This window comes from Glycine max, chromosome 9 (genome assembly GCF_000004515.6).
Source record: "Glycine max cultivar Williams 82 chromosome 9, Glycine_max_v4.0, whole genome shotgun sequence".
Taxonomy (NCBI): domain Eukaryota; kingdom Viridiplantae; phylum Streptophyta; class Magnoliopsida; order Fabales; family Fabaceae; genus Glycine; species Glycine max.
Genome location: NC_038245.2, coordinates 39,375,210 through 39,392,190, shown reverse-complemented (window position 1 = coordinate 39,392,190; position 16,981 = coordinate 39,375,210). Strand labels below are relative to the sequence as shown.

The 16,981-nt window shown below is 32.3% G+C and overlaps 2 protein-coding genes across 7 annotated transcripts; one reads left to right on the top strand and one right to left on the bottom strand.

Annotated features, from left to right (window-relative positions):
- Window positions 1-368: 368 nt before the first annotated feature.
- Window positions 369-5,662, bottom strand: LOC102663456 (uncharacterized). 5 transcript variants are annotated; one of them, XR_005886378.1, is made up of 6 exons: window positions 5,362-5,661; window positions 4,444-4,603; window positions 3,335-3,716; window positions 1,847-2,496; window positions 1,077-1,495; window positions 369-940 (listed from the first exon to the last, which is right to left on the bottom strand). XR_005886378.1 is itself a non-coding variant. In XM_026123782.2 (5 exons), the coding sequence occupies exons 1-5, from the start codon at window positions 5,504-5,506 to the stop codon at window positions 1,381-1,383; spliced, it is 1,431 nt and encodes a 476-aa protein (XP_025979567.1). In that variant the 5' UTR covers window positions 5,507-5,662; the 3' UTR covers window positions 369-1,380. The 5 variants fall into 5 exon arrangements, 4 of the variants coding, with proteins under 4 accessions (XP_025979567.1, XP_025979566.1, XP_040860898.1 ...); XM_026123782.2 differs by having other exon boundaries at window positions 369-1,495; window positions 3,356-3,716; window positions 5,362-5,662; XM_026123781.2 differs by having other exon boundaries at window positions 369-1,495.
- A 7,285-nt stretch (window positions 5,663-12,947) lies between these two features.
- Window positions 12,948-15,476, top strand: LOC100788386 (probable leucine-rich repeat receptor-like protein kinase At1g68400). 2 transcript variants are annotated; one of them, XM_041004962.1, is made up of 4 exons: window positions 12,948-13,165; window positions 13,248-13,997; window positions 14,217-14,606; window positions 14,694-15,476. In XM_041004962.1, the coding sequence occupies exons 2-4, from the start codon at window positions 13,265-13,267 to the stop codon at window positions 15,290-15,292; spliced, it is 1,722 nt and encodes a 573-aa protein (XP_040860896.1). In that variant the 5' UTR covers window positions 12,948-13,165; window positions 13,248-13,264; the 3' UTR covers window positions 15,293-15,476. The 2 variants fall into 2 exon arrangements, with proteins under 2 accessions (XP_040860896.1, XP_003533281.2); XM_003533233.5 differs by having other exon boundaries at window positions 12,948-13,997.
- The last annotated feature ends 1,505 nt before the right edge of the window (window positions 15,477-16,981 follow it).

Here is a 16,981-nt window from a genome sequence, read left to right as displayed (position 1 = left end):
AATTAATAATTGATACATATTTAATTACTTACTTTAGAAACAAAATATGGTGCAACTTGCAAGCCGTCATTGTGACATCAAATATAAACCATATGGGAACTTTGCAACTTGCATCCCTACATTGCGACACCAAGATAAGCCATATGGAACCTTTTCCACATGCTCCACTACCCTCCAATGTCTCCATTTCATTAGATTAATTTAATTTAGATTTGGTACCTCGTGAGTACATTAATCATTGCCTTTCTAAGGTAATGTTGCAAACTAGATATATCAATGCAGCAAAAATTTCTTCGTAAACATACCATGTTGCATCACATTATCCTTACCCAAATCCCAACGCTATAATTACATAGAAAAATAACATGTTGCATAAAAAAACCCCATAGCTATTAATAAATAATGAATACTACTACACAGTTGCAGAACTAAGTTTTATTGAACTGTCATTTCATGTGTATAAGGGATGGCAGAGAGCTAATCAAACAATACTCACCTTTACATGTAACCTGAAATGTTGTTCTCTCTAGCAGATAGCATGGAAAAAATTATTTTATATTATATAACATTATTTTATAACATATCATATATTAAACCATGCATAGCTTTACATGTCATTTATAACCTGGACATTGGTTTTGCCAGATACCAAAGTAGTTCAAATAGCGGAGAACAACAATTGGTGCTCAATGCTAATGCTTTGCAAGTCAGGACAAAATTAAGCACGTAATTTGGATGGAGGGTAATGAGTATATTTAATGATGGAAGTAAAAAGTATAATTTCAAAAACCCTACCAATTTCCTCAACTTCTGAGTCTTATTATGCATGAGAAAAAACTGCAGTCTTTGAAAACCAATCATTCTCAAGTTGGTTATTCTTCGAATGCTATCCAAAAATGCAAAAGCCTCCCCATCTTTTGCACCCTTTCATCCTTCCACTCTGCTCCTCAAATTCATATATGAACATACAATCCATAAGCACAATTTGAGTAGGGGAGTAAATTGCAAAATCATGCATTTTGTTTCCTTTTGTTCACAACATAATGAAACTCATTTGCAATGGGAAGCTAACTTACTGGATTGGGAATTGAAGTACTGATTTCCCCCTAGATGGGGCCAATGGAATAGAGGAGCTAGAAACTCATGTGCAAATGCCTTACATTTAAAATGAGCAGCCAGCTGGATCATAGAAGAAACTTGGCAGCAAAACCTCTCTGGAAATGTTGAAGGATAGCAAGAGAATAGAATTTGCAGGAACATGCCAGCTAATGGCAGGCCAAAAAGAGCCAGGAACATCATGAATCATATACATACCATCTGTTTGTGATGCAAAGTAACATTGAGGTTCTTAAAAGTTGCACCATACACCTTCATAAACCTTCAAGATTTTTTCCATATATTTATGATGCCAGTGGCAAATGACTTCAGATTTCCCCACAAAGTTGATTTCTGTGAACCCACTACAACACTGGTCTCCCTTTTATTAGAGCTGTTCCTGGATATTTGAGAGAATATAAGCAACCTTAATATCCTATACAATATTTCAGTTAAAATAAGTCATGAAAAGAAAGTGTAATATAAGGAAAACAATGCAAAGGCTGGAAAGATTGTTTAAACTATTATTTAATTTGGAAATTGTTTATCAATGTTTATGCACAAACAATGAGGATTGCCCATGGATATTTAACTGTTCAATTACATCTATCCTCACCATACTGAATGCTGTATCATTCCAATGTTATTCACTAGTGTAGTGTTGGTATTTTTCAAGTGATAATGCAAATAATCATAATATTCTACTTGCTATATAAAGCAATATATTTAAAGAATATATGAAAGGACTTACATTTTGGATTCATCATACTCTAAAGACCTTTGAGATTGCTCTATTTTATGCTTTAAACTATCCACAGCATCTTGGTCTTTTCTCTCGTATCTTTTCTCAAAGCTCTTTTTCACAAATGCTGAATGCTTTTCCATATCAACAAACTTGGAATCATGGCTCTGACCTTCGCTGCAACTACTTACAGATTTTTCAATAAAAGAAGCAGAAAATTGGTCTATTTCTTCTTTAAGTGGGTGCCTTTCTTGAGTAACCGAATCAGAAGAATTAGATACAGCTTCCCGACTCTTCACATCATTTGGCTCCAGGAGACTTGAATGCAAAAGCTCTCTAGACAGGTCTTCCAAGTCAGGTTGCTCCCTTCTCTCACAATCTGCTTTCTTAATGCATTTTTCCTCCACATTTTGATGATTTTCCATATTAACAAAATCATATTCATGACCCTGAGCTTTGTCATAACCAGTACCATCATTTTCACTAAATAAAGGAGAATGTTTTCTTTCCTCTTGAGAATGTTCAGGTGCAAAAGAATCAGAATAAGTAGAGACAACTTCCTCAGTCTTAATATCATTTGGCATATCGAGACTTGATGGGCAAGGCTCCTTAGAAAACTTTTCCACTGTATTACTTTCAGGCGCAATACAATGATTACTCTGTCATTAAAATGGAAGGCAAATTATTAAGTATTACAAGATAACTGCTTATTTTCTTAATATAATAAAACATATTATTCAATTAATATTAAAAATAAAATTAATAACAGTGATGATTTAGGGAGCCAGAACCAAACAGTGAAACTACAGACTAACAACATAAAAAAGAATAAGATGCAATTTTGCCAGAGTAGATCAATTAGATTTTGAACATTTTTTTAAGACAGATTTAGAACATTTATCATTCCTCTGCATTTGTTAGTGTGTGACTTGCTAATAGAATGCCTTTATTATCATTAAAAAATTTAATAATTTATAAGCACACTCTACCTATTTTGATGCTTGCTAGAGGATGAAGATAAGGTTACACAGATACAGCAGTGGCTTTAAGTCTGAAGCTTTGTAAATTTATGGTCAGTTGAGTTTAGTATGGGTTACAAATAAGAGTAAATGTATTCACAATTTTACTCTTCATCCCCTATGTTTTCCACCAGAAGAACAGACCCTTTTAGAGTAAACTAAAACAAATAAAATGTTCAAATTTCGATTAGAATTAAATATCAATCATCAGAAGCATTAGACAATAGACATTAAAAGCATCTTTTGTATCAGTAATGTAATTGCATTTTTACAAAAAAAAAACTGCAAATATATAATTTATAATGATTTTACTTTTCTCTTTTGGCCTTTGAACTACAGTCAAGATATTTACACCCAAACAAGAATCAAACATAACAAGAATCGTACTCTGATCAAGTAGACCTAGGAGCACTGCTTATCTGTAACTACTATATTAACTATATTCATAACTAAAACTGAAGCTTAATGCAATGCTTACTGGTGTAGACATAATTTCAACCTCGTCAGACAACCTCCTCTCCAAATAGGAAGTCTGTGGCCCTCTCTTTTCTTCAAGATGCTCATATACAGTGTTAACACTCTCCTTGTCATCTAAAACTACTGATTGAGAATCATCTTGGACAGAGCTTTCATTTGCAATCTCAATATTACCGGATGAAACATTCACAGATTCAGTGGTAAGTAGTTTACTCTCATCAAATTGCTTTTCCACAAAAATCTTCTTCACACTGTTTGAAGAATTCATTTTAGATTTATATTCTAGCTCCTGAATGATTTCCCGGATAACATAATAACTGCCACCAACTTGTTTCTGGGTATCTGATATTCTTGGGAATTTCCCAGCATTCTCTGCTCTATAACTACAGAGAGAAACAATATTTATTCACTAACAAGTAATAAGACACAGTTCTATAGTAACAGGAGTCCATATCATTGAATAGTTAACCAGATCCATAAAAATATGAAGGTTGTATGTATTTTCCTTTCTGTCTTAAAGAACCCTTGTTGCATATCAAGGAATCAAATTAACACAAATGTGAGATAAGTAGAGATATAGGTTACTCCAGTATGAACTAAGATAGGATATCTCAAAGAATTTTCGTAAACACATTATTCTATTGTCAACCATAGACAAAAGATTAGCAATAAGCAGGACAGATCAATAGAAACAAGTATGTAGTTCAAGCATAGCCACAAGAAAAGTTAAATACATCTTCCTTTTACTAATTCCTGCTAGCCATAATTTGTTCTATTACCCCTTATAACTTGTTAGGATGCAATAATATTGTTGACATTTTCTTGTTTTAAACACGAAGCTGGATTGTTTACTTTTGAAATCCTTGTGCAATGTCTTCTTGGCCCAAAGATTAGGTTTCCAATACAAATTTGGATTTCACATATATCTTCTGAATACTCAATACAAATCATATACTAGTTACTAAAAAAGACAAAAACAAAGGGAGAAAAAAATACAATACAATACAGTTTGCCAAACTATTTTAATTCTAACTGCATGTGAAAAATAGTCAGAAAAGGTTAGGTATTCTGTGATGTGAGCATTCAACTTAAAAAGAAACAAAGAAATACTTGTTCACAAAAGACTCCACCATAGCTCTCCTTTCATGTCTTGGAACCCTTTTTTGACCTTTTGGGGCTTCCGGTTCCTCAGAAGGGACAGAAGCAGCGTGTGACCATCCACACTGCTGGACTTTCAATGGATCAACAGAAAAGCATACCTCATAGGATACTGTCAAACAACACAGTAGATATATAATCACATTATTCAACAACAGAATCAAATCAATCAATATTTCAGTAGTTAGTAATGCATTACAACCACAACTCCAAAGAAAGGCCTTGCAAAAAAGTAATTAACACTAAAAGCTAGAACCTCCAAAATGTCAAAAATACTATTCACATTGATATGCCTCAAATAACACCAAAGCACTGCTTCAACAAATAAAACGTAGCAAAACTACAAGAGGTCTCAACAAATGCTTTCCCAGAAAGTAACAATCAAGAGCATTAACACAAAAGCTTAGTCGTATTTCTTTCTTTTTGTGTGTAAAATGATGGTAACAAGGTTTGAACTTACAACCTCATGCAAACTACCCAAACCTTCCACCACTAAACCGAACTCAATCCCACATATGCAACAACTACTTCAAAACCCCAAACTATTCCTCTTTCTTTAAAACACTCCTCAAACTAAATCTCTTTTAAGATCAGTATCGTTTACTGAACCCACCCTTTTTCCAAAGTCCATCCAAGCACAGCAAACACCCAAAAACCCTAACAAACATAGGAAAAACATGACAATGTAATTGACCTAATCCCCATTCTAGTTCAATTTCTAGACAGTTGAAACTAAATCATGTCACTAAGCCTAAACTAAAAAAACAATGCAATCAATTTAATGAGCTCAATTTGATTTCTATGTCAGACCCAACAAAGCAAAAAAGAAAAAAGAAAAAAGAAAAACTTAATTCTGAATAACACAAAAACCTGAATAGAGGCGATTTGAGAAACACAACAAAGGAAGAAGATAATGAGAGGGAAGAAAGTTACAGTGGTTGGGTTTGGGAGTGAAGTTGCGATTGGAGCAAAAGGAGAGGCCTTTAGTGGTTTCGATCAGAAGCTTCTTCCTCATCTATGTGATTTACGTTGCTCTTCTGTGCTCATGCAGAGAGAGAAAGGGTTTAGGGTTTTGCGGGTTGCGTCATTCAAATTTCAAAACGCGCAGAAAATGAACATCGCTTCAGCGTTTCGCTGTTTCCAAATTCAATTGGCGTTTTCAACGCAGCAAATATTGCGAAATTACATTACTTTAACCTTTGCATTCAACGCTGTAAATATTTACTGATTACCTTAAATACACTCTTGCCTTTTATAATTTACTTATTTTTTATTTTAGTCTTTATAAATTTTTATTATTTTGACGGTTAAAAATATATTGTATTTTTTAGTTTTTTTAAAAAAAATAATGACCATTTAAAATCGTTATGATTTGTAAATCAGAATCACCAATTAGATGTATAAAATAAAATAACAATGCATTGATTTTAAAAAATTAAATTCAACCTTTTAATAATAGAAAAAAATAAACAGAGGAATAAAAAATAATTTAGTCAAAAACATATTTAAAAAACTACTTTATAATAACACTTTTTACATAAACAAGAAAATATTAATATCTTTTTATAGGTCAATGTGACCTAATCCTTTACACATGCATACAAGTATATAATTTCAGGATATAACAAAAACATTTAACATAATAATAAATATGATGACAAGGTTTAAATACTTTGTATCTCTATTTAATTTAGGCTGTGTTTATTAAACCAAAGGAGCTAGATTTTTCCTAAAAACGATTAATACAACCACCCAAGCCTAAAAAATCATCTAAAAATATAAAAATGATGAAATTCTTGCAAACAATAAGCATAAGTGGTAGCAGGTGCAATTAGTCCACAGGTAATCAGATATCAATTATCGTTCTTCTATCTCTTACTTTTGCTGTATGTTGTTTCATAGTTGGGTTTGTTAAGGAAAAAGTTATGTATTAATAATGTAAAAAAAAATTATACAGTTATTTAATTATTATGTATGATAAATTTATTAATTTTTAAAATAATTATTTTAAAGTAATTTAAATGATGATTTATAATTCAGTATAAAATTGTTTTATTTATTCTATTGTTCATTGATGTAGCTTTTTGTTTCATTTAGTTTGTGTTTTTGTGCTTTGGTCTCTTTAGTCCCTTTGAGCCAAAAAAAAAAAGACAAATATTTGATCTAAATAAATAAATAAGAACTAAGGTTTTGAATTAATCAACATTTAATTGTTTTGTTCTTTGTTTAAAATCTGTCAATGACTAAGCATCTTTCCCAACAAGGGAAAAAAACACTGGAAAATTAATGTTATATCTTGTACCGTATTATGCCTTATCGTAAAATTGATTTAAAATTCTCATATACTTACAATATGATTAAGATAAAACTAACAACAAGAAAACAAAATATACATCTTATAAAGAAAAAATCAGTAAATGTCTTAAAAGGGATAATAAAGACACTAGATTTGACATTGAAAAAAACAAATTTAAACAACTGAAAGTATAAAATGTTTTTTTTAAGTCAAGTGTTAAAAGTTCTTTAAGATTAAGACATTAATTATATCTCATAAAAAAAGAAAAAAGAAATTCATTATAAATATTCATATAATTATTTATAAGATAAAATGTAGCAAGATCCATACAACAAAACAAATGTAAACATAATAAATAGGTTCCTATCTATATCCCAATTATCAATTGTGTGACACTCTTTACTTCAACATACATATAAATAAATAAAATATATAAAAATATTGATCAACAAATTCACGTGGGAAAAAGGTTTACATTCACTTCACTATTATCAAATAAGACTTATTAAAAATATATTCGACTCAAAACAAGGCTGTCAAAGTTTACAAAAAATATTTTATTAAATCAGTGAGGTAAAATAAAATAAAATAACATTATGCAATTAAAATAAAAACTCATCCCCAATGTCACATCCTATCAGAGCAGCATTGTGTCCTAATATCCTCTAACACGAAGTTCTTTAAAGTCATCCACCTAGTCATTGCTCTCACGAACACAAAGTTCAAGATCATCACAGGATTCAAACACAAATAGCACACAAGGAGTGAGTTATCACACAAAAATAACAAAACAAATAAACAAGACGTAATCAAAATAAATTATGAAAATATTTATAACATGACTCAACTTAATACAACCCACGTCACTCCACCACTTTATCTTTAAAATTCATTTTTCAATCACTAATCACAGCACATGAATCACACACTCGAATCAAGATGCAATAACACTCATCAATTTCATAATAAATAGTTACCAAACGTTATGCAACAATTATACTAAGACTCAAGCCTACATGCAATGTGGTATCATGTTAGTGAAAAACCACCTTGGGCCGTTTAGAAGTACATAACAAGACACACCACACAATAGGTATGTCAGGTCACTCTCACTAAGTAAAATCATAATGTGACTGTTAATTGCTATTCATGAGTTATTATTGTATTGAAAATTTGCAAGAAAATAGCAATGTGCCTCAAATTTATGGATCTTTTTGTGGAAATTGTATATATTTTCTTTCTTGTGTGATTTTATAAAGTAAAAACTCCATTTTTTGTGACCTAATGTTAAATTCAACTCAGTTTGTAAGCCAAAGAAGAGAAGGTGCAAAAAGCTGCTGATGGACTCGCTTAGCGAGGCAGATTCGCTAAGCGAGCCCCATCCGCTTAACGAGGTAGCCAATTCGCTTAGCGGATGCAAAATCCTCGATGAGGATAAGTTAAAGATCAACGCGCAACCAGCCTGCCCAACGAGGACGTTGTCTCTTCTCACGCTTTGCGTGCCCAAGCTCGCTTAGTGGATTTTCACTTACCCTCGCTCAGTGGGACATGCTCGCTGAGCGAGCCTTCGTGTGCTGAGAAGTCCAAGAGCCTTTAAAACACTAAGATTAGTGGGGGGGAAAAAAAGACCACCAACACAACCACAGCCTAGCAAGCCATCTACCACGTGAAAAACAGAGAGAAGAAGGGCTAAGAGGCTGGAGAAGACATTCTCTTTCATCTTTTTCCATTTTCTTTCACCAAAAACATTTCTTTCTTTGTTTGTTGAAGCTTTACTTGTAATGGAAGGCTAGAACTTCTTTGTTGGGGAGTAAACTACTGAAACTCTTGATGAAATGTTTTAACTATCTGTTTAGTGTTATTTTTTTGTGTTCTTTGCTTCTACCTACATTTATTTTACATGCTTGTAGCTTGATCACCCATTTGTATGTTTAGTTACGCGTTTTAGTGTTGGAAAATGCTTTAAAACCTTAGAACTTGATAGAGCAAGCTAGAAATCTATGTGTGTAGGAATAGAATGCAGTGATCTAGTATATTTTACACTATATGCTTAGTGTAACTCTTTTAGAACGAGTTTGTTGAGGAATCAAGAACAAAAGCTAAGAGAGTTAGGCTCATTCATGTGAGGAATCATGGTCTGAGTATTTTCTCGATGTAAGAACACTAGGATAACATTAAATAGAGAAAAACCTTTTTTATACGGCACGAGAAATTAGTAGGAAACTCCCCAACACTTTTATCTTGATATTTGTCGCATTTTACAGCTTTAAGTATTTTACTATTGACTAAGTAGTTTAATATTGCTGAAAAGTGATTCACCATTAAATCTTTACTTTATTTCAAAGTTAAAAAGTGTTTACATACCGAATATACATAGTTTAGGTGAAACAAATTCCCTGTGGAAACGATACTCGATCTTACCATTTTATATACTACTTGTGTGAATCGGTACACTTGCCGACGCTCAAACAGTGACCAATCAGGGTCACTATGTTTTAGACATGGCAAAAAAATCCGTACTCGTGGGTACCCGCCTGAATCCATCCCGACTTTGACGGGTAATACCCGAGTTGACCGGGTATGGGTTCGGGTTCGGGTTTTCCCCGATAACCAAAAGTCGAGTACGGGTACGGGTATGGGATTACTAGACCCGTCCCGAACCCGAACCCGCCCCGCCACTTAAAATCTTTAGAATTTTTGCATAATTTAATCAAAAGGTATATAATTTTTATTACTAGTTAATTTTATTTTAAAATTTTTACATAATTTAATATTATTTTCTTAACTATTTATGTAGACACACGCGTTATAATAAATTTATTGATATATAAGTAGTTAAAAATAAAAGTTTAACAATAAATGTTTAACAATTAATTTATTTTTTTTCTAAAATCAAATTTTTAATATTTTTTTACAAAAAAAAAATATTTTTCTAAATGGTGTGTGAAACGGGGTTGGGGATACCCGATACCCGACGGGTACGGGGATGGGACAATAAACTCAAACCCTTCGGGTATCGGGTACGGGTATGGGGATATGTTGAGAAGTCGGGGTAAGGGATTGGGGAGACAATACCCGTACCCGACCCGCCCCATTGCCATGTCTACTCTATTTTGCGAGAATGCTCCAATCATATGGGATCAACATAGGCTTAAAGGGGCACTCAAACCGAGTGTCTTTACCCCGAAGGCCTAGACTCCGAAGAATCCATTAAAGGAACACTCAAACCGAGTGTCTTTATCCATGACCTCACACTCATGTTTCAAACACGTTTAACACATTACGCTACAATTTAACACTGGTTCCTAACTGGGAACCTACACTTTCTCTTTAACACCGCACATAAATATTTTTCTCAATATAAACATTGGTCAGGTTATTGTATAATTCACAGCTCACAACACAATTATTGTCATATCAAGTGTTAAACACACACACTTATTCATAATCAAATATCATGCCCACAATTTAACATCTCATAATGTCACAATCTACTATCACATGTTTACATGTATCTCACAAATTAACACATGTTCCACTTTATACTTATACTTGATTTCAACAATAATATTATAAGCAGACACTGCTCATGAGTTATACAATACTTACGACCACACACTCGTGTTTCAAACACGTTTAACACATTGCACTATAATTTAATATTGGTTCATAACTAGAAAACCTACATTTTCCCTTTAACATTGCGCATCAACATTTTTCTCAAGATAAACATTGGTCAGGTTATTGTATAATTCACAACTCACAACACAAGTAATGTCACATAAAATGTTAATCACACACTCATGTTCACAACTTCACATCTCATTATATCACAATCGACCATCTTATGTTTACGTGTATCTCACAATTTAACACATTCAACTTTGCATTTATACTCAATCTCGATAACAATATTATAATCTCAAAAAAATATATTATTCTATAATTCATCGCATATTCAATTTATCACGTATATATAATCTCAATCATAATGTCATAATCTCAATATAACTATTTATTACGCTAATCTTATTCAAAACACAAACAAATTATATAAAATTATTTCTCAATCCACGGGGAGTAAAACCCCTCAAACAATTTCACATAATCATATAAGAAGAATTTCACTACAATAAACTTCCCAAAATAAATCTCAATTTGATCCTTTAAGAACCCCTACACATGTTCATTCTAACTCCAATTGCGATAAACTCATCCCTCTAAGTGGGCTCATGTGTGTATTGTGACAGTAATAGCGGCATCTCTAGCGATTTTCTGAGATTCTTCAAGTTTTTCCTCTGACTGCTCTGATAGGGTTCTCAAACGTTAGAGAGAAGGAGAATGAATTGAATTCTTCATTCTATTGTCTACGTGTGATGAGTATTTTTCCCTCCATATACGATATTTTGCAAATCCCAACGTTGAAGATGTGCAGAAATGAACCATGAACCACATATCAAAATTTCACGATAATCCAACGGTAAACGAGTCCGGGATTGTAGTTTTACTAAGATAGTTTTGGGTTTCTACGGAAAAAAAAAATCTACAATGCAAAGGATATTTCTCTCAGCTCCAACATGTTTTCGTAATTTCCAGCAAGGAGAATGTTCGGAAATGAGTTCCAAACCTGGTGCTCAAATTTCACGACGACCCAACGGTGAATGAGTCCTACATCGTCGTTTTTTTTTAGACGGTTTGGTGGTATGCGAAAAAAAAAGGATTTTGAGAGGAGAAAGAAAAACGAAATTGAAAGAAAGAGGAGACATAAAGAGTATGATCAGTCAGAAAATTGACCTAAGATGTCTCTATTATTTACTCTATTTTTTTTGTTTATTATTTTATAAATAAATACTCTATTTTATTTCCTATAAAATAAATAAATCAAATATTTTTTTTCCTTTAAATCATTATTTTAATAAATTTATTTTTTTATTTATTTAATTAAAAAATCTCATATTTTTTTAAAAATTTTATTTATTTTAAATAAAAAAACCTTTTTAATTTAATTCACTAAATGAAAAACGAGATGTTACATGCTGAAGTGATGGCGTGATCAAATTATTTAATTATATGGCATGCGTAGCCACTGGCGACTAATCAGTGCTTATCTTTATCTTACAAGAAACCTTTTTTTTTTATATATTTTTTTAGCTATAGCATTGCCTAAAGTCTCCACTAATTATTGGCACAGTACTCTCATAAGCTCTTTAAGCTAATTTTTAAAATATTTCATACTATTATTTTAATAGAAACCAAAAATGAATTGTGACACACGATGGAATAACTCAGTTTTAAGAAATTCCACGATTGATTTGACATCTGTTAATTATTTTTCTTTAGTTAATGTAATGCAAATGTTTTATAACTAAAGTTGGTTCAGATAAATAATAATATAAATAAAAGTATGTGTCCAAAAGAGAAATATTTAAGTAATGCCAGAAATTATTATATGATTTAAAATTATGTAATCCTAATCAATATATATATATATATATATATATATATATATATATATATATATATATGTGTGTGTGTGTGTGATATTTTTTAATTTAAGAGAAGAAGTTAATGTGTCTGTAAAAATTAGTCAAGATTAAATAGTTTCAGATCATATAATAATTTTTTACTTTATAATATAATTTGAAATATTCTCTGTAATTTGTTTGAATTTTTTAAAAAAATATTAAAAGCTATAAAATTTTGAACGGAATTTATTAAATAACAATTGAAACTTACAAAATTCAATATTTTTTAATAAATTAAAAAAATGTGTGAGAAAACATTTCTCTTCTCAAATGACCACATAACAATGACGTTTTTTTTTATAGGAAATAACAATCATGTTACTCTACCTAAGTACCAACCATAACATTGAGCTACCTTTGCCAACCACCAAGAAATATGCATTTTGAATAGTGAAACAAGCAATTGGATAAAATAAGACAGGGTTAGCAACGATGAAAAATGTCCAAATTAAAGATCATTGACATTCCTTGCTTCCCACGATGTCACTGCATTTAAAACAACAAACATTTCTTATTCATGAACAACTCAGTTACCAAATAAAAATGTGGAACAATGCATCATGCCGGATCCTATATAAAAGCTGTCATCTTATGTCACTATAATTAATATACTATAATAATGTTCACAAAGAAATTGGAAAACCTTGTTCAGATCGCCCCTGTGTCCTGTCCAACATTAAGTTCGGCATCTTAGCACAACTTTACTTTGTCAACATCGTCAAACTGTAAAATAATTAGAGACAAAAAGAGATTATGATATTATTCACACTGATAATACCTGGTTGGTTCAAAAATCCATGTCAACTTGTTTTTTGCAATTTTATCCACCATCATGATCTTGACATTAATTAAGGTAAGTTTTTTGTGTGTTATCTTGTTTGTGTCATTCAAATTCAACATGGTCTTGTGCATTGAACTTGAGGAATACTATCCAGAAGAAAGAGATGCTTTGATGCTCATAAGGGATTCTTTGAATTCTTCTGTCAATTTGCATGGGAATTGGACAGGCCCTCCTTGTATAGACAATCATAGTAGATGGATTGGTATCACTTGTTCAAATTGGCATGTTGTTCAAATTGTTCTTGAAGGAGTTGACCTTAGTGGTTATTTACCTCACACATTCCTTCTAAACATAACTTTCTTGAGCCAACTTGACTTCAGAAACAATGCACTTTCTGGACCACTGCCAAGCCTCAAGAATTTGATGTTTTTGGAACAAGTCCTATTATCATTCAATAACTTCTCAGGGTCAATTCCTGTGGAGTATGTTGAAATTCCTAGTCTACAAATGTTGGAGCTGCAAGAGAATTACTTAGATGGTCAAATTCCACCCTTTGATCAACCATCATTGGCAAGTTTCAATGTGTCATATAATCATCTGTCAGGGCCTATTCCTGAAACTTATGTGCTGCAAAGGTTCCCGGAGAGTGCATATGGTAATAACTCAGATCTTTGTGGAGAGCCATTGCATAAGTTATGTCCTATTGAACCTCCTGCCCCATCTCCTTCTGTTTTTCCTCCAATCCCAGCACTGAAGCCAAATAAGAAGAGGTTTGAAGCATGGATTGTCGCTTTGATTGGTGGTGCAGCTGCACTGTTTCTTCTTTCTCTGATCATTATTATTGCTTTCATGCTTTGTAAAAGGCGAACAAATGGAAAAGAATCAACAAGAAATGATTCAGCAGGTAAGAATTATCTTATACATGTCAATTCCACCATTCATTTTTTCTAACCGATTATTGCAATGCTATTTATGCAAAATTTCTAGGATAAAAAAAATGTGACAAAATATTTGTCTAATAAATTTAGAATGTCATAACTTTATAACTCATTAAGAAAATGCAGTTTTCATGCTGATTCAGGATTTCTAAATGTTTTTAATTTTTTGTATATATTTCATATAGGGTATGTTTTTGGGGCATGGGCAAAGAAGATGGTGTCTTATGCTGGGAATGGTGATGCTTCTGAAAGATTAGGCAGATTGGAATTTTCCAACAAGAAATTGCCAGTTTTTGACTTGGATGATTTATTGAGGGCATCAGCAGAAGTGCTAGGAAGAGGGAACTTAGGCATTACATACAAAGCAACACTTGAAACAGGAACTGTTGTTGCAGTGAAGAGAATTAACCACATGAATGAAGTGAGCAAGAAGGAATTTATCCAGCAGATGCAATCGCTTGGCCAGATGAAGCATGAAAATCTAGTAGAAATAATCTCCTTTTATTTTTCAGAGGAGCAAAAGTTGATAATTTATGAATTTACCTCTGATGGCACTTTGTTTGAACTCTTACATGGTTGGTTCTGAATTCTGATTCTTTCCTTCCTTAAACAACACTACTAACTCAATACACTAACATTAATTCATAATCTGTTGGTGCTAGAGGGTAGAGGAATTGGAAGAATGCCACTTGATTGGACCACAAGACTTTCAATGATCAAAGACATAGCAAAGGGTCTAGTTTTCCTTCATCACTCTTTGCCTCAACACAGGGTTCCTCATGCCAACCTCAAATCATCCAATGTCCTAATCCATCAAGATAGTAAAGGTTACCATTGCAAGCTCACAGACTGTGGTTTCTTGCCTCTTCTCCAAGCCAAACAGAATGCAGAAAAACTAGCCATAAGGAGGTCACCGGAATTTGTTGAAGGGAAGAAACTGACACACAAAGCTGATGTCTATTGCTTTGGCATCATTATGCTAGAGATTATAACTGGCAGAATACCTGGTCATATCTTAGGTGAAATTGAGGAAACAACCAATGATCTTTCTGATTGGGTAAGAACTGTAGTGAACAATGATTGGTCCACAGATATATTGGATTTAGAAATACTAGCAGAGAAAGAAGGGCATGATGCAATGCTGAAGCTGACAGAGTTAGCTCTAGAGTGTACAGATATGACTCCAGAGAAACGGCCTAAAATGAATGTAGTATTGGTGAGAATAGAAGAGATAGAGCAAATGAGAAAAGAGAATGACTAAAACAAATTTATGTCACTGCAGCAGGATGTATTATTGTCTTGCATGAAGTGCACCCCTAGAATTTCATTGTATTAATCTGAACACTAAATTCATATGACACATCATCCAAGTCAGAAATGTCTTAACAATTGCATATAACAAATGTGTACGGAAAAACATTGTTTTCAGAAGGGATAAAAATCTCTTTGATATTGAGAAATGATTATTTCCATTGCTTTTTTCTTCTTCTATTTTATGTTTGTTATTATTTCGATTTACTTTGTTATTTAATTAAGCCAATGACGTTGTGTAATTTATGTAGTAAACTTCATGTAGTAGGATAAAATTTTGTTGTTGCTGTATGATTTGACTTTAGAAGACAGTTATGACACACTAGTAAGGATTATAACATCTGGTGATATGTACAAATAGAAAGAGTATTTTATTCACAGTTTTGGGATGAAAATATGCCTTATTCTAATAAAAATCATCTAGGATCACCTTTCCAGATGTACTTCTGTTTTTTCCACTTTGCTTCAACTATTTCCAGATTTTGGTACCTCAGAATATCCCAGTTAAGTTGAGCTATTTATTGAATGAAAGTATGTTTATCCTCTCCATTAGACAGATTCAGGAGAAGTGGATCATAGATGGTCAATTAAGCATTTGAGTTTGAAGAGAAAGGGGTAATTTCTAATAGTTAATAAATGTAATATTTGTTAAATTCAAAGTTAAAACAATAGTTATTAAGTATAGTTGTCCAACAATTATATATAAGTTTTACTCCAATTAATCAATAACTGAAGCAAAAAAGAGTAAATTGCATAACATCGATACTTCCTGAGGTTTCATCAATTTTTTTCTCAAATATCTCTCATTTTTCTTCTTTTTCACTAATTCTTCTTAATTGTTTAAAAAATATTATATCATGTATGCTATAAGAAAAGTTGAGGTAAAAGTTAAAGAATTAAATGCTACATGAAATTTAAAAACATTAATAAGATGGAAGTGTAATTTACTAAAAATAATGTCATAATTAACCAAACTCGAGAACTTGTCAGAGAATATGATGAACATGAATTGGGCCAAAGATATTGGGCTAGTCAAGCTTCTTCACATGGGGTACTCTCCACAAGCAAAGTTAGGCTTGTGCACGTCCACCTCATCCACAGGAATAGTTTGCAGATTGCAGCCTCTGCTTTCGACAGGTTGAGTAAGATGCAATGCCACATAATGAAAGACGAAGAAAAATATAGGACATAATTTCTTAGTAATTATATAATTAATAAGTAAAATTTATTAAATTCTACATGTTTTGATATAACTATAAACATATTCAATGTTTATATTTAATAATACAAAAATAAAATGTAATTGTTTTTGCATTATGTAACATTAATAAAAGTAACTCAAACTTCAATACACGAGTCAGACAAAGCCTCTTAAACCGCAACCGCAAGGCATAGCTTGCAGCTACACTTTGGTTTTTGTCCTGTTAAGAAAATCAGGATCAACATAAAAACACTGCATTCAAACACAGGTGATTGTTGATGTAGATGTGTGTAGGAAATAAAGAATGACTCAAAATTGTAATAAGCAGCCAACACATACCAACACCACCACGTGTAAACCATGTAACATTTCACGTACCTAGGTGTCTCAGCTAAGTTCAACACCTAGTTTCCCCATATAAGCACAATCACTCCACTT

What these genes read in the sequence shown, in the direction of transcription:
- LOC102663456 (XM_026123781.2), bottom strand. Translation starts at nt 5,506, where the DNA reads ATGAGGAAGAAGCTTCTGATCGAAACCACTAAAGGCCTCTCCTTTTGC. An exon ending in GTGGAGTCTTTTGTGAACAA is followed by an intron (nt 3,717 to 4,443) that starts GTATTTCTTTGT and finishes TTCTCTCTGTAG; the next exon opens with TTATAGAGCAGAGAATGCTG. An exon ending in TTGAAATTATGTCTACACCA is followed by an intron (nt 2,497 to 3,334) that starts GTAAGCATTGCA and finishes TTTTAATGACAG; the next exon opens with AGTAATCATTGTATTGCGCC.
- LOC100788386 (XM_003533233.5), top strand. Translation starts at nt 13,145, where the DNA reads ATGATCTTGACATTAATTAAGGTAAGTTTTTTGTGTGTTATCTTGTTT. An exon ending in AACAAGAAATGATTCAGCAG is followed by an intron (nt 13,998 to 14,216) that starts GTAAGAATTATC and finishes TATTTCATATAG; the next exon opens with GGTATGTTTTTGGGGCATGG. An exon ending in TTTGTTTGAACTCTTACATG is followed by an intron (nt 14,607 to 14,693) that starts GTTGGTTCTGAA and finishes TGTTGGTGCTAG; the next exon opens with AGGGTAGAGGAATTGGAAGA.